General features: G+C 44.7%; 1 protein-coding gene across 1 annotated transcript in view; it reads left to right on the forward strand.

Annotated features, from left to right (window-relative positions):
* TSNAXIP1 (translin associated factor X interacting protein 1) overlaps positions 1-24,785 on the forward strand; it is a 28,146-nt gene that overhangs the window by 339 nt on the left and 3,022 nt on the right. Inside the window, 13 exon segments of the mRNA XM_064459124.1 lie at positions 2,514-2,604; positions 4,285-4,388; positions 5,650-5,773; positions 8,520-8,607; positions 14,185-14,387; positions 16,985-17,120; positions 17,893-18,034; positions 18,036-18,060; positions 19,327-19,345; positions 19,348-19,495; positions 19,639-19,756; positions 22,422-22,550; positions 24,144-24,302. Coding sequence (XP_064315194.1) covers positions 2,514-2,604; positions 4,285-4,388; positions 5,650-5,773; positions 8,520-8,607; positions 14,185-14,387; positions 16,985-17,120; positions 17,893-18,034; positions 18,036-18,060; positions 19,327-19,345; positions 19,348-19,495; positions 19,639-19,756; positions 22,422-22,550; positions 24,144-24,302 — 1,486 coding nt within the window.

The following is a 24,785-nucleotide window of genomic DNA, read 5'->3' on the forward strand; positions in this document are numbered from 1 at the left end:
GGTGTTGGTCTCTCATAGAATCATAGAATGGTTTGGGTTGGAAGGGACTAGAGGCCATCTAGTCCAACCCCCCTGCAGTGAGCAAGGACATCTTCAACTAGATAAGGTTGCTCAGAGCCCCGTCCAGCCTGGCCTTGAATGTTTCCTGGGATGGGGCATCTACCACCTCTCTGGGCAGCCTGTGCCAGTGTTTCACCACCCTCATTGTAAAAAATTTCTTCCTTCTATCCAGTCTAAATCTACCCTCTTTTAGTTTAAAACCATCACCCCTTGTCCTGTCACAACAGGCCCTGCTAAAGAGATTGTCCTCATCCTTCCTATAGTCCCCCTTTAAGTACTGAAAGGCTGCAATAAGGTCTCCCCTTTGCCCCTTTCCCCCTTTTCCCCAGTTGGGAGGAAATGGCCTCAAGTTGCATCAGGGGATGTTTAGATTGGATATTAGGAAAAAATTATTTACTGGAAGAGTGGTCAGGCATTGGAACAGGCTGCCCAGAGAGGTGGTAGACTCGCCATCCCTGGAGGTGTTCAAAAAGTGTGTAGAAATGGCACTTCAGGACATGGTTTAGGAAGCATGGTGGTGTTGGGTTAGCAGTTTGACTTGATGATCTTGGAGGTCTTTTCCAACCTTAATGAGTCTATGGTTCTTTTTAAGTAGCCACAGCTAGTTTCTAGTTTGGAAAGTACTCGGCTTTTATGGAAGAAAATGGAAGCAAAGAGTGCTCAGTACTTTGAGTATCAAACCGGTAGCAAGGTTAGCTGCAGATAAGAAGAAGCATTTCTGGATAGCTAGGAACCTTATTTTGTTTAAATGCATGAAAAGTGCCCTTCAGATTCTAAACCATGAGTTACTCCATGTTTAATGGTCTGTTATATATTGGAGACTTTCAAAACACTCTGCAGTTCTGACCATGGGCCACTTCATACCCGTCTTGTTCCTGGAGCATCCCTGGCCAGCAGAGTTTGATCTTCTCAGGCACGGCTCCTAGTTGCTGCTGCTTTTCCATGCCTTCCTGTAGCCAGGCACACAGCACAAGCTTCCACAGCTTCCTCATGCCAGTGGAACTGTGCCATGAAAGCATGTTATGCAAGGTACAGTCTTCTCACAAGAATGAAGTGTCTTTTGTGTGTCTGTGATCACTAAGCAAAATTAAAAGATGATGCTGGGTTAGTTTTCTGCTGAGGCGATGCCTTAAAGCAGCTTATGAAGAGGTCTGATGAGCAGTGGCAGTAGCACTAGGTAAATGGCAGGAGGATACAGCTAGGAGGAGAAGATGGAATGGCTTTTCAATAGCAGTAAGCTGCTATTGACGAGCTCACAGTGACCCAGGGATCTCACGCAAAGGTGTGGTTCCTTGGGCTAGGTGACCCAACTGCTTGGGGTTTCTGTCTCCATCCTCACTGCCAGCTGCAGAATTGCTCCCCCACTGAGGGGTGAACTGCCTGTTATGTTTTGAGTCAGTCTAAACCAGGTAATTGCAGGTTTTCCCTTGGATTAGCAAACTAAAACAACTCAGAGAGTTGCCCAGCGTACAGCAGAGCTTAGACTACCTAGAACTCAGGAGCCTCTTGTGGTAGGGGGAGAAACAGGACTTCCCTTTGCAGCATCGCTGAGCTGTAACCCCATTTTACAGAGCTGCAGCTTGAGGCTGCTCTTTTGTATGCTACGGTGGGAGATCCAACAGCCACTACATACAATCTCCCACCCCAACCTTGTGCTGGCCCTTGGTGGACTCCTGAAAGCTGGTCCAGCTCACCCAGAAAGCAGATGGCTGGAGAGTTAGATCTGCTGAAGGCGTAACAGCTGCCTGCCACCTCAGCATGAAACTGCGCTGGGAGCTGAAGCCAATGCTCTGATATCAAGCTGAGTGTGAGGTCATATTGTGCCAGGGCAGCACCTGCAAATTCACTGTGATCTCTGGATTGCTTTAATATATCACAGCCACCCTCATTTTACCTAAAATTCACATGCAACTGTTTGTTTACTTCTTAAAAGGCCTCTCACATATACATGCCAGTTTCTAGCCTAGGAAAGAGAGTTCCTGGTTGTATCTGTTCCATGTTTCTCTGGTTCTACTGGCTGTCAGGCCATCATGCCATGGCATTACCGCCACCCCAGAGAACCAGATTTGCAGGCGCTGGTGGGACCCCAAATCCTGGTTCTTCATCCATGCATCCCAGGTTTTCTAGCTCTGTTTCTAATCTCTCCTCTTCAAAAGACCAGTTTGTTCAGGCTCTCCCAGCTGCAGGGTTCTGCCTGGTGGCTCTCATTGGGAGAGTGAAGAAGATACCAAATGTTGTGCCAGTTATCGAATAGCAAATCCTGGAGTTCAGCTGCACTGCAAATGTTTCCATCAGTCCCTCCCTGTACATTATCCTATTGGATATTTTCATCCATCATGCACTGCATAATTGGCTGTTTACCTTAGGTATACACGAGCCAGACTCTCAAGCTCCAACTGTATATTTAGTTAATTCTGTATATTTTGAAATGTTTCTTCCTTGCCATTGCACAGGACAGCTCCTGCATCTTCCTCTGAGACTCCAGATTGCCAAACAGAGATCAGTGGTCTGAAACACATCCTGTCCAAGAAACAGAAGACTCCAGTGAGTTGAAGAATTCCAGTGAAACTTCCAAACTTTAGCTAACTTGGTCAACTTTGAATCTAGCTGGAAGCCCAAGGAACATCCCAAACTATTAGGAAGTCAAGAAAGTTCTAATTATTTTAATCTTTCTTTAATATATATATAGAGAAAATCTATGTGCTGCTGCTAATTCTTGAATTTCAGATTCAGGTGTCATCTTTGTGAATTAATTACTGTATTTTTAAGGGTGGAGGGAAGAAGAGAGGAATATAAATGTTGTTCTTGGCTGCAACCTTTTGAGGGGACATATGTGCCAAATACTGAAGCCAGAGTTTGACCCATATCGTTTAAAAAAAGAGAAACCACATGACGGTATGCTGTTTAATCATAGAATAAGAGCATCCTACAGGAACATCTGCTCCCTAGTATTTATCAGTCTTAGTAAATAAAATAAATGAGCACTGGAAAAATCTATATCCAAATTATGAGAAAATAAATTCCAGGATCATGTGACCAACAAACTAATGGAGGTGAAGGTCTATAAAAGTCATATGTTATTTGCTTTTAGGGTTTGTTTTATTAGTATTTTGGTTGTATTTCAGAAATGGGCCACTTCTATGGCAAGCTGTATTACATTAGCGCAAGAACTTAAAGCATTATTTTGTCCCCAGAGCTGGGCCATTCTGTAAGCACTTTCTTCATTGTACAAAAGATTTCAGCTAAATAAATTGGAATCTTATAGTTCCTCCAATGTAATCTTCCTGCTTCTTGCACTGAAATCAGGGCATTTAAACTTCTGAGGCTTTACATTTAACTGCTTCAAGGCTTGGTCAGTCTGAAGTTTGGGTTTTGAAAGTGAAACCCTCCTGTTTGTCCATGATTAATTTTTCGTAAATTTTTACAGCCAGAATAGGGATGGATTTGTATTGGACAATTGCAAACCAATTAGTTTGTTGTAATAATGAAGATGAAGTAGAGCAATCCAGCATAGCTGGCTTTTTCTCCCCCCAAAGAATACTGAGAAAGTTCCAAGACAGAATTTAACAGCCTCTTAAAATTAACAAGATTTTGCTTTCAGAAGAACTTACATTTTCTGAAGGAAATTTCATTCATCGTGTCGTTTTTACTGTTCCTTAGACCTTATCTTCATTACGTTCTACACTGATGCAAACTCTGCTGGTTTGGGTAGGGTCACCAACCTGCATTTAATACTCATAATCTCCGTGAGTTAACTTAGCTCAGTGTGCCTTTACTAGGGCACGCCCTGGTGCAAAACTCCCTGGTGGAAACAAGTCCTAACTCAAACCTGTCATTTTGGTTTTCATCTGGATTAATGCAAGATTCTGATTTGTTTGTGCAATTCTTTTTTTTCCAGTGGTCCCAGTGTAGACCAAGAAACATTTTTCACCCCAAAATATGGACTCTTTCCCACAGTCATATTACCTAGGCAGCACGAACAGTAGCTACCAGGAGATTGTTCAGAGGTGTTTGACAAATGGTACTAGACTGGGAAGATGATTTCTTCAAAGAACAAAAAAAGTTTACTTGGTTTGTAGGTGTGGTCAGTCCTGGCTGAAAAGAGTTGTCTTTCTAGTTTGCTGTACTCATAGGCAGTTGTATTGATTCTGGATTTTGGCTCTTTGTTGTGAGTTTGTACTGCTCAGATACAGCAAAGGGATTTTTTCCTTTAAATCTTTTCAGTTTTCTCCTAGATGTCATTTGTCCACACGGCCTACATTTCCATCTGGGCAGACCATCCTAAGGAACCACAAACCTTGCTGTGCCCCAGAGGAGCGACAGTCTAAGTAAGTTTAGCCTGCAGTACTGGTTAGGTCACCGGGGTTGCTGGAAGCAGACCTAACAGACCAGAACCTCTTCCAGCACTAGTGAGAACAGTGATGTTGGGTTACCCCACAAGAGTTCCGCATGAAAGAGAAGACATTGCTGGTTCTGACTAGTAGCTCTATAGGAGATGTCAAGTATTTATATAATAGCGAGTCATGCTTAGTATAAACATTACCATAAAATGCATTCATTGACCAACATTATACAGGATCCTGTCAGGGCTCCAAGTGCACTAACCGGCTCTGCAAGCTTTCCTCCAGGCATTTGGGTGCCTGGGCTCAAGATCAGTTCTGATACAGCACAGCTGGATAACCTGAGACCAGGTTCTGTAAAAAGAGCTGTGAGAAGCCTTTCCTCAGGCTCGCTCACCTTTGGTTCTTACTGGAGCTGTGGCATAGCCATGTCTATCCGGTACCTCACTGACCCTGGCCTGTTGACTTGACATCCCAGCTTGGCATTGGACCTTCCTCATCACTGCAGATTTGCCTGACCATCGCTGAACAATAAATGACCCTGGCTACCATAAAGGGACCTGCTCTGCTATTCTTCAAGTCCTGTGGCATTATGCCCTGCTGGTCACTGTCCCTGGTTGCCTTGCTGTCACCCTGTGGGGTCCCCACTCCCCTTGAGCACAGGCACCTCAACCTCTGGGGTCGGGGAAGAGATTGCAGAGCCTGTCAGGGCATAGTTGTGGATGATATAATAAGGATAGTTGTGCTTTTGGGTTTTAATTCTAGCTGGTTTTAATATGAAATATGCATGATAACATCCAGCAAAGGGACATTTAGGCTGGAACCTCCTGAGGAACCTAGAACTTCAAATGATGTAGCCTGTTATCAGTTCTCTTTTCAAACAGCTGTTTTCCTTGACACATTTCAAATAATGTAATTAGCATGTATCTTCTTCTGCCACAGAGAACCCACTCACTTGGCTTTTTATACCACAAAGCATTATGAAGTTCTAACACTGAAGAGTAGTAATAGCAGGATGTCTTGAATAGCCTCCTGCTCCATCAAGGAATTTTAAATTGGCCACTGTATGCTTTTTTTTTTTAACTGCAGTATGTACATATTCTCTCATGTAAGGGAAAATAATAAAGTCCTGATGTGAAGTAATGGGCAGTAGGAAGAAAACCAAGATCCCTGAGCTGATTTATTATGAGTTCATTGTTACGCATGACACATAAGTTCACACATCCATTCTTTACCTCTGTCTCTGCAGCAATGAACAGGCCCTTCTCGCCATGCCAAAGCCACGATGCTTGGAGCAACTGGAGTCCTACTTATGGAAAGAGCTGCAGTCTCTTGATCAGTCTAAAAAGATCTCCCAGAAACTGAAGTTACAGGTCTGATGCAAGGTTCTCTTGACTTGAAACTATGTGCTGAGACGGATTACTTAAATTGGCCATCCAAAGGAAGAAGTAGATGAGAAGAACAGGCACCCATGAGTCGTACTGGATAAGCAGGTTTGCAGCTCATGTTAGGGAGCTTGCACAGAAAGCTGTTCATTTGTATGTTGGGGTGCTGTTGTTTGCATGTTGGCTTTATATAGAATCACAGAATTGTTTGGGTTGGAAGGGACCTTTCAAGGCGTCTAGTCCAACCCCCCTGCAGTGAGCAAGGACATCTTCAACTAGATAAGGTTGCTCAGAGCCCCGTCCAACCTGACCTTGAATGTTTCTAGGGATGGGGCATCTACAACCATTCTGAGCAACCTGTGCCACTGTTTCACCACCCTCATAGTAACAAATTTCTTCCTTACATCTAGTCTGAATCTACCCTCTTTTAGTTTAAAACCATCACCCCTTGTCCTCTCACAAAAGGCCTTGCTAAAAAGTTTGGTTCCATCCTTCCTATAGTCCCCCTTTAAGTACTGAAAGGCTGCAATAAGGTCTCCCTGCAGCCTTCTCTTCTCCAGGCTGAGCAATCCCAACTCTCTCAGCCTGTCCTCACAGGAGAGGTACTCCAGCCCTCTGACCATCTTCATGGCCCTCCTCTGGACCCACTGCAACAGGTCCATGTTCTTCGTGTGTTGAGGGCTCCAGAGCTGGACACAGCACTCCAGCTGGGGTCTGAGCAGAGCAGAGGGGCAGAATCCCCTCCCTCGACCTCCTGCCCATGCTGCTTTTGATGCAGCCCAGGATACGGTTGGCCCTCTGGGCTGTGAGCACACATTGCTGGCTGATGTCCAGCTTTTCGTCCACCAGTACCCCCAGGTCCTTCACTGCAGGGCTGCTCTCCATCGCTTCATCCCCCAGCCTGTATTGATATCGGGGGTTGCCCCGACCCAGGTGCAGGACCCTGCACTTGGTCTTGTTGAACCTCATGAGGTTCTCACAGCTCTCCAGCTTGTCCAGGTCCTCTGGAGGACATCCCGTCCTTCTGGTGTGTCAACTGCACAGCTCAGCTTGGTGTCATCTGCAGACTTGTTGAGGGTGCACACAATCCCACTGTCTGCGTCGCTGATGAAGATATTAAACAGTACTGGTCTCAGTACTGAGGGACACCACTTGTCCCTGATCTCCATCTGGACATTGAGCCATTGACCACTATCCTCTGGATGCGACCATCCAACCAATTCCTCATCCACCAAACAGTGCACCCATCAAATCCATCTCTCTCCAATATAGATAGAAGAATGTTGTGGGGGACCATGTCAAAGGTCTTACAGAAGTCCAGACAGATGTCATCTATTGCTCTTCCCTTGTCCACTGATGCATTCACTCCATCACAGAAGGCCACTAAGTTGGTCCGTCAGGACTTGCCCTTGGTGAAGCCATGCTGGCTGTCTCGAACCACCTCCCTGTCCTTCATGTGCCTTAGCACAGCTTCTAGCAGGGCCTGTTCCATGATCTTCCCAGGCACAGAGTTGTTCACATCTTCCTGTGTACTCTGTATCTTCTATGACTGTTTCCATTTTAAAATCAAAGACCAAGTCTTGAAAAAGACATGGTAATCTAAAGTGGATGTGAAACAGAATTTAGTCACTAAACGCCTGAAGATTTCTGTCTATACCCATAAAGCGGCAAGTGTGTAGGTTCCCAAATTTTCACTGCAAAACATCTAATTTCTGAGGTTAAGTTTCAGCATGTGACAAGAAGGGGCTCTCTCATATAGCTCCTGCCTAAGCCTAATCAAGATCCCCAAAATTTGCTGGTTCTACTGGGTCTGATCCTGGGGGCTTTGTTGTGAGTGTTTGAGGATACACCTTGTGGAGACATTGAGAACCACCACTTTAATTCAAAACACAGGTAGAGGAGGAGTGGGTACTCCTGTTTTTGTACCACCCTGCAGTTAGAGCACTTATGTGGACTGGGAAGTTTAGATTCAATTTCCTCTACACAAATTAATTCAAATTCTCATTCCCAAAGGAATCCTGTAGTGATAGGGAAAGAAAGTGGTAGGTGGAAGAGAATGGAGGGAAACAGAAAGTAACTAATGGCAAGAGAAAACAGAGATCTCATAACTTTGTTTATGCTTTGAAAATATTTTTACTCTCTTACACAACATGTTGAAATGTATTTAATAGTGAGGCACACTCAGGGAGAATGCTACTTATTGCTAATGAAGTCTTCCTGTGGCCCATATACGACATGGGAGTTTGAATATCCTCTCTGAACAAGTTTTATTCTGCTGAAAAGGACATCTGCAGAGAGACTCTGCTCTGCAGAGCTTTCCATTTAACTTAACAAAATAGGCAACAACAGCAGCAATATGATCTTGTTACATATCTTTAACATCCATATTGTTACACCCATATTGTAACTTCAGTTCTAGCCAGCTCCATCTGAACAGTATCATCATTTCAGAGCTGTGGCATGATAGACTTGATCAAAGGTTCTCTTGGGCCACTAAAATGTTTGTTTGCTCTCCATCATGCCGCGGTGCCTATCAACAGGGGAGAGAAATCCACCTTCATCTGACATATTTGGGGTGGCAGAGCAAAGATGGAGAGAGAAAATAAAATGTGGTAGCAGTATTTTTATACTATTCTTACTGTCATTAGATGCCATTTGTGTTGGACAAACCAGCTATCCCTGAATTCTGAAAAATGTGCCACTGAATGTTTTCTCAAGCTCTTTCTTCTCTCAGCCCTACAGAGAGACCTTTAAATTCTTTATAGACAACTTCAAGACCTATAAGCCCTTGCTGTCAGCTATAAAGAATGAGTATGAAGCTACTTTGGGTAAGCTCTTGGACTTTGACCTGTGGGGAAAATACACTAATGGAGAGGTGTTCTTACAGAGCTTAGGTGTGTTGGATACGTGTATGGGATGAACAGCCTAAATAGGTGCCAGCTGGTAAAACCATCTTCCTGGTCCGTTAGGTCTATTTCCTTCATACACAAGATGAGGTTGTTGGAGGTTTTTTTTTCCTATAACATTTCAGATTCTTAGGTTTAGATTTTTTAAATCTTCATCACATACACTATTCAGGCAACATCAGTGTCTTGAGGTTTTTCTGGGACAATCACATTTGTAGTGGAGCGTATCATACTAATATATTTGGGTGCACTTGCTCTGTTAACCCGAAGCTTGAATTACTCCTGATGCAAGGCCAGGCAGAGAACTGCACTGGCTGTTCCCTGTCCGTTCTTAGTGTGCTTTAAACTTTGCTTGGCATTCAGATGCCACAGTGATACCAGTACTCTGTAAACAATCACAGAGGGCTAGAAATAGACTGTAACCAGGAGCTCATTTCACGCTGGCCATTGAGCAGCTATCAAATGTCAACAGTTTTCTATTGGGACAGTCTCCTAAAGGGTATATATTGTTTATCCCAGTACCTGTTACCTGGGCTACCTAATGATAATCCATCATATAGACAAAAGCCTTTCTTTACATAGTATACTTCAACCAAGTGAATAAGTAAATTTTAATCATTATGTAAAAACATTTTTTTTTAAATCAGTATCCTTCTAGAACTCTTTAGTAGACATTTCTTTGCTTCAGCTGCCAGAGAGGTTACTGGTGCCCATGCTGTAGCCTACACTGTACTGCTTTCTGAAGCTTTTTTTTTTCCCTCTTAAACGTTTTTTTAATGACTCCTCCATATTGCTGGGATGTAATATTTCCCTTTTTTTCTTTGAAGTCTCTGGATACCCAGCAAAACATATCTTTTGTGATTGCTTTATTTTTGGAAATCAGCTGAATGCCAGAGAACCAGTAGGCCATAGTAGCAACTGTATTTGAAGCTCTAAGAATAAAACAAATGGATTTTTTTAAAAGTTAGGATTTGGGTCCTCCTACTTTTCTGTGTATTGAGGACTCATTTTCCTAATTACAGATTTTACCTTGCTAACAAGGCCTGCTTGTTATCCATCCCCTTTTAGCTAAGGGTATTGGATGTGGTTATCTGTAAGTAATTCCCAGGCCTCCTTCTGCCTGCCTAGCACAGACAGCTTACCTGCCTGGCCAAGGAAGCAGTGATGTAATCCAACCTGACAAGTCATGGCCACGGAAACAAGAATGTCCCACTTATCCGGTCCTGATGGTGCACTCCCGCACCGGCTCTGCCACTTGCTGGACACCTATATGAGAGTCAACTCACCTGGCAGGAAAAACAAAGACCAAAAGCTGCAAAGTTTCCTGTTGGTTTAGTGAGTTGAATTGCTCATGAAAGCATCTGTGCTACAGAACAGAGAAAAGCAAATGTCTGAGAGCAGAAAGGGTACAAAAGACGGAGAAAAGGAAGGAAATTTACTGATTTGTGGAAACGTACTCCTAAGTACTTATCTTTATTCTTAAATTATGTCTGACTGTGCTTAACAAAAACAACTTTAAAATCTGTGAGAGGTGGCCATTCTGAGGGCTCCTAATGTGATAATTTTATATTCTGTTTATAGTCCTTCACTACAGTGCTTGGAGTCTTAAGGTGCAGCTAAATGGGATAGTTTGCTTAGAGTGACGTCATCATCATTCCACCTAACATGCATTATCTGTCTGTAGCATTTCAGCTCCCTTTGAAACTGTAACTAAGCCTCCTTTACACCACAGTATTGTATTTCTCAGCCAGCTGGATGTTATCTTTGTGGTCTGATTTAGCAGCTATGTCTTACTCGGTTTTTTCTGCCATCCTGTACTAGCTTAGCCTAGATGATGTTTAAGGTGCTCAGCACTGCACCCACAGCCGGGGCAGGTTCTCCCCTTAAATCTGCTAGCGTTACAACATATTCCCAGTTCAGTCAGAGTATTCTGGTTTTAAAAAAAAGTATTATTAAATGTTGTCCTAAAACTGTACTGCTTGCACTGTATATTTAGCTGCATCATTTTGACAGCATGACATTTGAAGTAGCTAGCATGTGCACAGCTGTGCCTGCAGACCAGAGAAGGCAGCCATCTCTAACAGGAACAGGGATGTGCAGCCTGTACTGGCTGCTTGCAACTGCATGTCTTCTGCCAGAACTGGGCATACAACTGCAGCTGTAGCTCATTTGGGTTTTAAGGTCATGCTGAACCAGCACTGAGGCTTTATGGCATTATTTCTGGAGTAAATCCACATGAATGTGAAGGTACTAAGCAGAATTTGGAACACAGTGCTATGGAGAAGAGAGCCATCAAATCCTTACCGTTGTTACCTTGATCCGAGGTAGAGGTTATGTTGCTGGGAGCTTCTTTAAGACAAAGCTGAGTGACAGGGTAGGTCTTCATGATGATGTTAGCCACAGCTGAATACATTTCTTGATTAAAATAACACTCAGATTGCTATGTCTACAGGGCCTTCACATTGACTCCATTGTGGTGCTCTGACTTCTGGGCCCATCTAGAAATTCTGAACGTGCAATGAGCTGCATCACAGCCTGAGTTCTTTCCAAGTGGGAGAATGTCTGTCCTTTTTTGGCTTGGTGAGAGTTCTGAATGGTCAGAGAGCTAATGTCCTCAGATGGCACTGGCCAGTGTCCGCACTACAAAATGATTCCTTTGGCGGCCAACGAGTTGTGCTCTAACTTCTGACATACTGGGCAGCTACAATTAAAAATACTGTTGCACTTAAATTTAAGAAGTTTGCTTGTGGTCGGGAGTCAGTTGTGAAACACTCAAACTACACCTCGAAACATGTTTGCTGAAGTTTTAACAACGTCACACTGAGCAACCAAACAGCACAGTGGCAGAATCCCTGTGCTAATGCTCTATTTTTTGCCATCTGTTGCCCAGAGACAAGTATCATAGTGAAAGAGTTTTGCAAAACCTTTGGTACAGTTATAGCACAGAAAGGAAATTCACACCCAAGTGTAATGAGAAAAGTAGTTCCTGTTCTTAGATTTATGTATGCGGTTTAACTTTTTTAATGCAAAATCTGTTGCATAGTACTTGTACATAAATACTAATACCAGGTTTTACTGAGGAGGAAAAAAACTCCAAGCCAGACTATTCAGCATCCACCAGCATTTCTGTCCTGTTCAGGAGAGGGAGTGAACAGTTTTGCTTGCTAAATAATGCAGTTATTCACAAAAAAAAATAAGGCTTGGTCACAGCCTCATTTGAATCACACAATATCTCTACATTGATAATTTTATTCTCCTGGTGGTATTCCATCTACCCATAAAAACAAGCCTCCACACCAAGGAGGTGGCATCATGAAATTCTTTGTAACTGTAACTAGGATGTGGGACCCAAGCCAAGTACTGTCACTAGGCTCCTCAGGTAAATATCGTTAAGAAAAGTTTTCAAATAAAAGGGGAAATAGCTGAGACTGAAAAAACATGTTACAGCAAAGAAAGCCAAGAAGACATCATCGCAAGGCCGCTCTCCATAATCTTTGAGAAGTCATGAAGAACAGGGGATGTCCCAGTAGACTGGAGGAAGGCAAATGTTACCCCTATCTACAAGAAGGGCTCAAGGGAGGATCCGGGTAACTAGAGGCCCATCAGCCTTACTTCGATCCCTGGGAAAGTTATGGAATGAATCCTCCTGGGGGCCATCACAAGCCAATTGAAGTACGTGACTGGGAAAAGCCAACATGGCTTCACTAAAGACAGATCGTGCTTGACAAACCTGGTGGCCTTCTATGACAAAGTGACTGGCCTGGTTGACATGGGGCGGGCAGTGGACATTGTCTACCTGGACTTCTCCAAGGCCTTTGATATGGTCCCCCATAGTCTTCTGCTGGAGAAATTAACGCGTTATGGCCTAGACAAGTGGTCTGTCCAGTGGGTGGGGAACTGGCTGACAGGCCGCACCCAAAGGGTGGTGGTAATTAGCTCTTTCTCAAACTGGCAACCTGTCACTAGTGGAGTCCCCCAGGGATCGATATTGGGCCCAATGTTATTCAACATCTTTATAAGTGATCTGGATAACAGCATCAAGTATAGCCTGATGAAGTTTTCTGATGACACCAAGTTGAGTGGGGAAGTAGACACTCCAGAAGGGAGAGCTGCTCTGCAGGGAGATCTGGATAGGCTGGAGGAGTGGGCCAACAAGAACCTTATGAAGTTCAACAAGGAGAATTGTAAGGTCATGCACCTGGGAAAACATAATCTGGGAGTGCAGCACAGGCTGGGATCCACCTGGCTGGAGAGCAGCTCTGTGGAAAGGGACCTGGGGGTCCTGGTGGACAGAAAGCTCAACATGAGCGAACAGTGTGCTGCTGCAGCCAAGAAGGCCAACAGGATGCTGGGTTGCATCAAAAACGGCATCACCAGCAGAGAGAAAGAAGTCATTATCCCACTCTACTCAGCGCTTGTCAGGCCACACCTGGAGTAGTGTGTACAGTTCTGGTCCCCTCTATACAAAAAAGATGTGGACAGGCTGGAAGGGGCCCAGAGAAGGGCCACCAAGAAGCCTGCCATACGTGGATAGGCTGGGAGAACTGGGTTTGTTCATCCTTGAGAAAAGGAGGCTCAGAGGGGATCTCATCACCGTGTACCAGTACTTAACGGGTAGCTACAAAGAAGATGGAGGCTCCCTTTTTACACGGAGTCACACGGAGAGGACAAGGGGGAATGGACACAAGTTGCTCTTGGGGAGATTCTGATTGGACACAAGAGGGAAATTTTTCACATTGAGGACAGTCAACCATTGGAATAATCTCCCCAGGGAATTGGTTGACTCGGCCACGTTGGACACCTTTAAGTGTCGTCTGGACAGGGTGCTGGGCCATCTTGTCTAGACTTTGCTCTTCCCAGAAAGGTTGGACTAGATGATCCCTGAGGTCCCTTCCAATCTGTGATTCTGTGATTCTGTGAAAAGCACGTGAGTTCTTTACTAGATGTGCTGAAAAGAAAGGCAAAAGCAGAGTTTAAGGCATAGCTAAAAAGAGAGGATAGTGGGTTGACAATAAATTTGTATGCAAAAGGTTGCATGAGACCATGCATTTGGAGACAATAAAGCAGGTTGAAGTTCATGAAGAACGTTTCTTCACAGAAGAGGGTAAATTGCTAGTTACCATCTGTCTTTAGCCCCGTATGCTGTCTGTGCTTAAAATGGTGACACCTTCCCACCTAGTGGAATTTAAATGAAGCCATCAGTGCTCATTATATCTTAACGAATCCAAAATAAAATACTGTTCATCCTTTGTTTTCCAAACCAGTATAAATACTGTGAGCTGAAATGAAGTTGATATGCACAGCTGGATAAACAGCAGGATATAATCCCAAAAGATACTACTCCCAGTCCTTGGACAGTCACCAGGCCAAGCAGCAAAAGCTCCATGTTCAATCCCACTTCCTACCAGCACTGTTTTGAGGCTGAATATTCAACAGTCCCGCTGAGTAAAATGCAGGCTTTGTTGCTCATTGTGAGACCCCCACCTCTGCTTTCTTTGGCTCATCAGGAGACAACAATTTGTGGCCTAGAGTTCCTGAAGCCTATGGTCACAACTGTCTCTGAGGAGTGCACCCGGCAGATACTGGCACTGCAGGAAAAGGAGAAAAATGAAATAAATATGTTAAAGCAAGAGAAACGACATTTGTTAAAGTTCATTAACAACATGAAGGAAGAAAAGAATTCTCTTCAGACTCAGGTAAATCAGACAATGATGAATCAAAGGTTTCCCAACTCCCATTGGATGTATTTTATACATCTGACCTCTTACCTCCCAGCCTTTTGTCCTTTGATGCCAGCAGAAGTTCAGAGCAGGCACTGAACATCTGGCACAGCAGCAATGCTGGATCTTGGTCAGCTCCAGAGAATATCCTGTTCTCTTGGGACAGGCTGTGCTGCCACTGTCGGAAGTCTTCACTTGTATCGCTTGTCCCACCTGGCCCTCCCAGTGTCACATTTGAAGGAGGGAGGAAATAAATATCTACCTGGTACTAATATTTTAAGTTCTTATGCAAAAGTACGTGCACTCTTTTACTAGATTGTACCCTTAGCATCTTTAAATCTGTATCATTCATCTTACTGATGGTGCAGTCACACTGATGTCTGTAGGCAAGATTAGTTAGATCTATCCAATTTAAACTACTACTTCATACACTTCTTGAACAGTTTCAGCTACTTGGGCTGAAATGGCACTACTGTTGGAGACCAACAAGAGCAGGGCTGCTGCCTGAGAAAGGATGAGCCAGGAGCTGAGGGTGACTGCAACACAGTCAGCGCCCCACCAGCCAGGGCACAGTCTCACAGCACCAAGCAAGGTGCTGGCAGCAGTCATCCTCAGCAGTACCAGATGAGGCATTTGAGGCCATGGTCCATCCATGGTGGGGGGATGAAGCAAATGCTCTGGAGCAGCAGGAGATAGGGCCAGAGTCAGGACTGGAGACAAAGCTGTAACAGACATCCAAAGAGGTCCGTCCAGGAGAATAGCTACCTACAACATCAGTCCAAGGTCCAGTTAGGATACAGAGACAAGACTGGAGGCAGATACACCTACAACATAGCTCAACAATGCCCAAAAGCCTCAGCCTGAGCTTAAGCAGAGCTCCTTGGCTGTGGGCAGATGTTGTGTGGGTGTGGAGGGTCCAGCTGAGGATGGTCAGGACAATTAAGGTTCTTGGGGGCCCTGACATGTGCTGTAGCTATTTCAGGAAATATCAAAGAAGTGTTAGTTGGAAGGAATGTCTACAGTCTCCAGCCCAACCTCCCACATGAAGTAAAACTATTGCCTATGTTACATTAGATCAGCCATGAACTTAGCTTATCTGGCTTGAGTTCTGAGATCCTCCCAGGATGGCGATTCTCCACCTCCCTGGGCAGCCTGTTCCAGGGCTGTACCATCCTCCTGGCGAAACATGAGCAGGAGGAAGAAGCAAATTGTTCTTGTCACACAGCAATTCTGCTGTAGTCAGAGATTAGATAACACCATGAGGAACTCCACCTGGACTTGCTTTCATCCACTAGTTAAAGTACTAAGTTTAAATGGTAAAGGTTAAGAAGAACAATCTTCAGGACAGACTATGTAGGCTCCTTATTCGTCTAGCTAGCACTTTGTGAATGAACCTTAGAGGCTTTGGTTTCACTAGCTAGATCAAAATTCTCTTACATTTGCAGTCCTAGAACTAGCCAGTTCCACTTGTTGGTACTCACAGTCCTCAGTGCTCCAGGGAGCCATAGAGAACCTTCTCTGAAAGGAGCAACTGAGAATTTATGCAGAGTTATACCTGCCTTACCTAAGAATAGAGCCCGGAATCCAAATTTTAGTTTGGGCTATTTAAGTTTTGCAATCTGGGTGAAGAAGGTTGGGAAAAATAATTCTGCTAAAACCAGAATTCCATTTTTGAGACAGCATTCAAATATTCTAACTGCAGCACAGTTAGATATTAAAAAATTCCTTGGAAAGATCCACCTAAGCTGCTGACTTGTCTGCTGGTGGCAGCATGGTTGTGGCTATGATGGTGTAGGGACACAGGCATTGCTACAGAGGGCTTGTACTTTCATGAGACTAAAAGAATTCAGAATTCTCATCAAAATCAGAACAGTCAAGAGTTCACCAAGGCACTCGTTACCTTCTGAGCAAAAAGTAAAACACCATTTTGATTCATTCTCTGTCCAGCAGATTAGGTAGGTGTTGGCGTGTGACAGGATATGACCGTGCAATAAAATGCGCATCATGGAAATAAGCTATGGTTTTACACATAAGACTTCCAGATTTCTGATAGTTTTACTTTGCCACTAATTTAAAATGCAATTAAAATTTTAAATTACAATAAAAAATTAAAAATACAGCACAAATACCATCCCGTGTTACCATCCAAGATACATTTCTGTCACCAGTTCCAGTGGTGTAAATTGGTAAAAGTAGCAGCTTTTTTTCTCCTGTGTGACCAGCAGCAGGGACAGTATAAGTTGCTGGAAGGTTTTCTAGATACAGGCTTACAACAGACGAATGGTGTAACTCGGAATATGAAATGTATATAATTCACACTTCAGAAGGCTAAACACTCAGATGGAACACCCTTTTGCACACTACATCTGAGTCTGAACTCTTCTGTCGTATTTCTATCCAGTCTGTCCTTTTCTACAGTTATCTCTTGCCCACTCTCCTGCTCTGTTTTTTTCCATTTTGCTTCCCTTATCCCACTCACTGCTCCTTAGTTTCAGCTCTAGACCCACCAAACCAGCCCAAGAGTTCCCAGTGATGCCATGCTTCTGATCAGTTCAAGCCTCTGTTTCCTGCAGGTAGAACATCTGCAGACAAGCATAGCTGAGGAGTATGCTCCCTATCTCAATGAGTACGGTGCCCGCAAACTGCTTCTAGCAAAACTGAGTAATAGGCATAATGAACGGCTGGACATGACATGTCACCAAACCCAAGGTAGAGGGAGTAGATCTTTGTAAGAACCTATCCTGCACAGAGAACCAAATGCCCATCCATGGGTACAGCACTACAGTAAAAATTCAGAGTCTCTCTGAAATATCTTCAGATTCTTAAAAGACGATAGACAAATTCATGGCCAGACAGTCCATAAATGGATAGGAAAGGGAGTGGGCAGAGATGTACCTGATAGTCTGATCCGATTCAGTAAGTCACTGCTCATATTATCGTATGCTGTTTCTTAGCACGACAGGTAGATTGAAGGCAGCAGCTGCCCAAGGCAAATGTTCCTTATGTTTTTTGACTCCAGTGCCAACTGTCAGCATGTCTCACCCAGCCACAGCTGCCAGCTTTGTGCCTGTCCACAGGGATGGGCAGAACTTCTGAAATTCAGGTGTCACAAATACCTGGCACAGAGGTCACTCTGTTGATCCACTGGCACCATAGCACTACTGCTTCTTACTTGCCAGCTGTAGCCATTGCATCTGTGTAAGACTCTCCCCAACTGTGATCCTTCCCGTGAATCAAAAGCAAGCCTGAGCTTTTGAATATGTACATGTGCGTGGGAGAGGAAGCAAGATGGTGGGTGGGAATGTGAATACTGCAACATACTCCTGGACTTGCAGTTCTTTAATAATAAAACAGTCTACACCCATTCAGCTTTTGCCAACACTCTGTAAGGTTAGGTGGTCTAAAAGCTTAATAGACAATTTAGAAAACTACAACTGCAATTTTACTGTCATGGGCTTTCATCAATGGCTGTTGTTTAAAGATGTAAAGGGTGAAGATGTGGTGAAGTTAACTTTGGCGTTAAAGATAGCTTGGCAGGACCTCACAAAATCCCAGGTGAAGCTGAACACAATGATAGCAGACTATGGAGATGTTGTGCCCAGGAGAGATTTTGAATCACTGGAGAAAATACTCTGATTTACTTCAGGAGGTGAGCATGGGCTCCTAATTTTCAAGCTAAACTACATAAACACAAACATAAAATGATGCATCAGTATTCAGGTTAGGATAGGGCCTCGGTAAACCTAGAGCTCACAAATGGGCATTTCTTTGGTTTTTGTATATACATGAAAAGCCACTGTCTTCTAATCCCCAAAAGCTCCCTATCTATTGGAAACTCGGACTGCCAGAGCACTCAAAATTGGTATATCATCATAAACCTTTAACATAAATTTTAAATTAATTAACACAGTAAAAGCAATAATGGCCCACCACCAAGAGCTCAGAGAATACAGCTTAAGAACTACTGCCTGAAGTCATATATAAATAAATGAACTAGGTTTACCTCATACACATGGCAGTTTTGTCCAACGGCTAACTGTTACTACTGCTGGACTACTAACACTCCTCTGTCTAGCCAGGTTTTTGCCTTTTCTGGTAGTATTAATTGGCTTCTTTAGCCTACTGAAACTCCAAGGTCATCAAACCAACTATGGGGCCGATCAATGCATTTTCCAGCTGTGAAAGAACTGGACTAGGTCCCTCACATTGCATCTGTTTGCTGCCTTTTCAGAATAAATGTTTGCTTGGCTTGCCCTGGAGATGCACAGGAGAAATGCACGTAACTAAATGTAACTAACTACGTAGTTAGTGCACTGCTGTGAAGAGGGATGGAGGAAAACCCAGAAAAGCAGCACTGGCTGTCCCAGATACGTTTGGACCATTAGCATCTCCATTCCAGCCCTGACCCTGACCCTCAGCACAGCTTGTTCATGTCCCTACATTATGGCATAATAAATACAGACCCAGCCCTCAAAACCCCAGGTTTGAACCCGGGGTTCAAAACCCCAACTACAGCTGTGGTTACCTCAGAATCACAATGTAGCTTTGTAGTAGTAGAGCAAAGATAAATCATATAAAAAAGAAACACTTTCTAAATAGAGTGGATCTGAAGGGGATGCATGTAAAAATTTCTAGAACAAAACCCTATGTTTCTCTTGCTCTCTCCTAGTGGATTAAGATCTATTTTTAAACACAAAAACAGGTATAAAAGGGTCACTGTCATGTTTTGCCAGAAGATTTGTAACTGGTAACAATAAAATTTAATAAATTACTTCTTTTTCTTCCAAACTGGAAGCAAGTAGCCAGGGACAGCTCTCTGTAAGTCTGTGGAGTACACTGACCAGAGCTGTCTGACAACTGAAAATTTCTGTTACTCTGGTTAGTTTGTTACAATCCTCCTTTCTGTATCCTTTAGATGAAGGCTCTGCAGAAGGATTCCATAAGGAATATGAAACACTGCAGGCAGTCCACAGAGAGATTGCAGAAGAGCGAGACTACTTCTGCGCTGAACTCCAGCGAGTTCAGCTCAACTGCACGCCCTGGCCTAACTGGGCAAAGTGTTCAGGTGCTAAATGTATTCAGCAGTGGTTTGCTTAAGACATCTTAGGAGACAAACCAGGCATCTAGAGATCTGTATCTATAAGGCTCCTGGTGGGATTCCCACAGGACTAGTATGCATGGGTGCATTCTCCTCTTCTAGCAGCTCAGTGTCTTTTTGCTGTTGCAGAGGTGATTCCTGGTGGGGCTGTCTGGCTGCGGGGAAGAGCAGCGATCAGCTAGTGGACGTGCTTCTGTAAGAAGTAGGAACAGGAACGCTAGAAGAGAAAAATGTCTTCCCTGGATGGGTATGTGTAAGCTTTCTTCTCATTGAGATGTATTGGCAATAAATATCCCTTAGAAGGGTGGGAGAATTGCTTTCATGGCTGGTGTCTTAAACATTCACCTTCCCATTAGTGTAACCACTGAAAAATTCAAAGCTAGGAAATCTCAGGTGCAAGAGAAAAACTGAAACTGAGCATGAACACACTAAAGACACAGCTGAAGTAGCCACACTTTACAATGAGTCATCAGACACACAGGTAGTACTAGTGGACTCGAGTCCCTTACTGATGCTCCCCTATATGGCTGAGACAAATGAACAGCTTCCTGCTGCTGAAAAGCCTTGTCCTCCTCCCCTGACCCTACCCCCTGGTTCATTCCCTGCTGATGAGATGAACTAAGACAAAGCACTAGAATGACTAAGACTAAGAAGCAAGACTACATAGCAGGGAATGACTACTTTTCATGGCATCAGGAAGTTAATTCCACTCATGCTGTCCCTTTGCACTGCAACCCAGCACGTGGGGGAATCAGGAAGTGATAGAGGGACAAGGAAATGTTACAAGGATTCTTCACATCACACCAAGCATAACTGTATCCAAAGGTTTTCTCAGTGACAGGGTAGCATTTCTTTGGTCCTTCAACATCTCTTTCCAGAAGCTTGAACCATTTGCCCTGCCATTCCTGGAAGTTCTTTCCAAGGAAGATCTTTCCTATTCTATTTTTGCCAGGCAGAACCTCTCACACAGTCCCATTTTATCCATCATGGAGCACTTGAGACACACTGCAGAGGTGCTGACAGATATGTTGTATAGTACTGGGAATGAGATTTCACAGAATCACAGGTTGGAAGGGACCTCAGGGATCATCTAGTCCAACCTTTCTGGGAAGAGCAAAGTCTAGACAAGATGGTCCAGACGACACTTAAAGGTGTCCAACGTGGCCGAGTCAACCAATTCCCTGGGGAGATTATTCCAATGGTTGACTGTCCTCAATGTGAAAAATTTCCCTCTTGTGTCCAATCAGAATCTCCCCAAGAGCAACTTGTGTCCATTCCCCCTTGTCCTCTCCGTGTGACTCCGTGTAAAAAGGGAGCCTCCATCTTCTTTGTAGCTACCCGTTAAGTACTGGTACACGGTGATGAGATCCCCTCTGAGCCTCCTTTTCTCAAGGATGAACAAACCCAGTTCTCCCAGCCTATCCACGTATGGCAGGCTTCTTGGTGGCCCTTCTCTGGGCCCCTTCCAGCCTGTCCACATCTTTTTTGTATAGAGGGGACCAGAACTGTACACACTACTCCAGGTGTGGCCTGACAAGCGCTGAGTAGAGTGGGATAATGACTTCTTTCTCTCTGCTGGTGATGCCGTTTTTGATGCAACCCAGCATCCTGTTGGCCTTCTTGGCTGCAGCAGCACACTGTTCGCTCATGTTGAGCTTTCTGTCCACCAGGACCCCCAGGTCCCTTTCCACAGAGCTGCTCTCCAGCCAGGTGGATCCCAGCCTGTGCTGCACTCCCAGATTATGTTTTCCCAGGTGCATGACCTTACAATTCTCCTTGTTGAACTTCATAAGGTTCTTGTTGGCCCACTCCTCCAGCCTATCCAGATCTCCCTGCAGAGCAGCTCTCCCTTATGGAGTGTCTACTTCCCCACTCAACTTGGTGTCATCAGAAAACTTCATCAGGCTATACTTGATGCTGTTATCCAGATCACTTATAAAGATGTTGAATAACATTGGGCCCAATATCGATCCCTGGGGGACTCCACTAGTGACAGGTTGCCAGTTTGAGAAAGAGCTAATTACCACCACCCTTTGGGTGCGGCCTGTCAGCCAGTTCCCCACCCACTGGACAGACCACTTGTCTAGGCCATAACGCGTTAATTTCTCCAGCAGGAGACTATGGGGGACCATATCAAAGGCCTTGGAGAAGTCCAGGTAGACAATGTCCACTGCCTGCCCCACGTCAACCAAGCCAGTCACTTTGTCACAGAAGGCCACCAGGTTTGTCAAGCACGATCTGTCTTTAGTGAAGCCATGTTGGCTTTTCCCAGTCACGTGCTTCATTTGACTTGTGATGGCCCCCAGGAGGATTCGTTCCATAACTTTCCCAGGGACCGAAGTAAGGCTGATGGGCCTCTAGTTACCCGGATCCTCCCTTGAGCCCTTCTTGTAGATAGGGGTAACATTTGCCTTCCTCCAGTCTACTGGGACATCCCCTGTTCTTCATGACTTCTCAAAGATTATGGAGAGTGGCCTTGAGATGATGTCTTCTCAGCCAGCTCTCTCTCTACACCCTCTGGAGGACGGCGTCAGGGCCCATTGATTTGTAGGAGTCAAGCTCCAGTAATTATTCACATACTAACTCTTCCTTCACTGATGGTGGGTCGGTGTTTGGATCAATCAGCAGTTTTGTTCCCAAAGCCTGGGACCCGGCAATGCTGGTAAAGACAGAGGTGAGGAAAGTGTTGAGGACCTCTGCCTTTTCAGCATCGTTGGTGATTGACTCTCCTATTCTGTTTAACAGTGGGCCTATGTTTTCCTTCTTTTTCTGCTTATGGTTGACATAAGCAGAAATCCACACCAATGATTCATTTTAATGGCTGTAGACACTGAGAACATGGCTTTGGTGCCGCATCACTGCCAGTGGGGTGAATGCCTTACCTATATGTGTGTTTCTTTTACATTACTTAGGGCAAAGGTGACAAGGTGCCTGGGTACCTGAGGCATGAAGGTCATGTCAAGAACAAAAAGCTGACTAAGAAGGATGTGGTGAACACCCTAAAGGATGCCTGGAAGGAGAAAATTGCACTAGAACAACAAGTTTGTCCCATTTCCCTTCTCCACAAACAGCATTTGCTATGACAGTCAGTCCAGTTTGGGGAGCCAGGGTCTCACCCATGTCCATCTAGTGTTTCATCTCAGTTGAGCTGCATAAATCATAGTAAGAACAAAACGCCTCAGCTGGCAGTAACCCCGAGCCTGGCAGGGCTCCCCAGGGATCTGACTCATGAATTAGGATGCTGTCACATGGATAACTGGAGTAGCTCCATCCCAGGCCTCAGAGGCTTCTTCTGCAGCTTCTGCTCCCGGGACAGCCTAGTGCTCATGAAGCAGCTGACGCCCAGCGCTGCTGCAAATTCAGAGGCATTCGGGAAACCAAAGTCAGCACTGGTTGCACACGGCTGTAAACTGCAGTGGTCCAGCAGCTGTTGCAAGAGCAGCTGACCTGTCCCTGAAGATTCCTCCACAACGCAGGGTGCCCAGGGGAGGAACCACCGCAGCAGTCACCCTAAGCTAAATCAGCCACACTCATGAGTCTGAGACCTCAGCTGGACTGACTGCTGCTATTCTGGGGTGTGATAGTGCTCTGTAGACCAGCACGCCCTCATAACTATGCAGTGTCTGCTCTTAGGTGGTGGGAGCCTCAGAAACATCTGTGCAGCCAAAGCAAGGCCAGGCTTTTTTGCTGGTTTGATTTTAATCCATGTCAATCCCTTATTAAACTCCATAGTGTTTGTGCCCATGCGGGAGAGGAGGAGGTGGCACTGCAGGCTAAACAAGGAGCAGGGAAAAAAAATAATTTATATCAATATATAAATTAAAATAAGGGTGCTTTGGCTTTGTTACACAAAACCCGAAGGATTTCCCCTTCTCTGTTCAGGGTGAGTTGGGAGTGACAACCAGAGGCCAAAGGGGTGAGGTATGTGTTCTCAGCCAAGGCAAACATTATGGGTTGCTTGTCTGGGGTGATACAGGACTCAAAAAGAGAATAAAAGTGGCTGTTTAATTCTTCCCATATTAGGGACAAGTATGATACTGTTCCCCCAGATACTGGAAAAGCCCTGTTATGGTACTTCAGTCATATGAGAGCAACCTTGAGAGAGGCAGAGTCACTTTACAAATTTCTTCTCTTGAGCCAGAAGCCTAGAAACATCTCCGAGATCAGCCCTAAATGGCTTAATGTTTTCTTTGGCAGCTGTCTTTTACTTTCAGCTTGGTATCCTGGGGAGATAGGGTTGCCGCAATCACTGTCTGGCTCTACTTTTCTCCAATAATTGCTCCCATTTCTCAACGCATGAGCAAAGCTCAGCTAAATCTGACAGAGGGGTAGCGCCTCACAGATAGAAAGTTCCTGCACGTTTCACAAAAATAGGTAGGAAAAGAGGGAATTTATTATTGGCCTCAGCAACAGAAGAGCTTCATTGTAAACTTACCCAGAAAAAGAGAACAAACCTGGGAGAAACATTGTGAATGATCTAATAACAGGGAAGACTCCAGGCTAACAGCCTGAGCACTGTTAGCACTGTGTGAGATCCCCAAAAGACAGATATCTATACATAAACAGCTAAAATCAAACAGGCAGATTAGATTTATTTCTGCTACTTATGGGAGTTACTCACTTGTTATCGGCAGACGGGGAAGTGATCCAGTCTTCCTGAGTTCTTTCTCGGTTACCTCCAGAAGTACGGAGATGCCGCTGCCATGGAATGGTCTTACACCGTCTTCGAGAACATGCAACTCTGTCAGTCAAACCATGTCCTGATCTCATTCTATGACATACTCACCGGGAAGGTAGGCAACCCGCAGCCCAATGCCGCACCGCTGCCCAGACATCCCTGGTGTGGCAGGCAGCGGGCAGGGGAAGTGTTCCTCTGCAGAGCAGCCTCACCTCCCATTCCTCCCCCAGGAAGCTGCACTGTCTTATGAGAATAAAAGTAAACACGAAGGAAATCCTGTCCATGCAGGACACAGCAGGCTCTTACTGCTCCCAACAGAGCTTCTAGAAGACCCCATTTCTTTCAAACACTTTAGTTGCATTGTATCTGCTCTCTCTGATGAGAGGTTTCTGTTTGGAAGACAGCACAAAGACTTACATATAGGCCTCTTCCTCTTAGTAGGTCTTTCCTCAAACAGCTCATGGTCTGTCCCTGCAGTGTTTGTGAAGATCAGGGGAAAACCTCTGAACTGCAGCACCGCACAGTCCCTGGCAGCCTCGCTCCCCCACACTGTGCCAGAGCTGGAGAGTTCTAGCTACATGGCCACATCTTTCCATCC

The sequence above is a fragment of the Phalacrocorax carbo genome, chromosome 8 (genome assembly GCF_963921805.1).
Source record: "Phalacrocorax carbo chromosome 8, bPhaCar2.1, whole genome shotgun sequence".
NCBI lineage: Eukaryota > Metazoa > Chordata > Aves > Suliformes > Phalacrocoracidae > Phalacrocorax > Phalacrocorax carbo.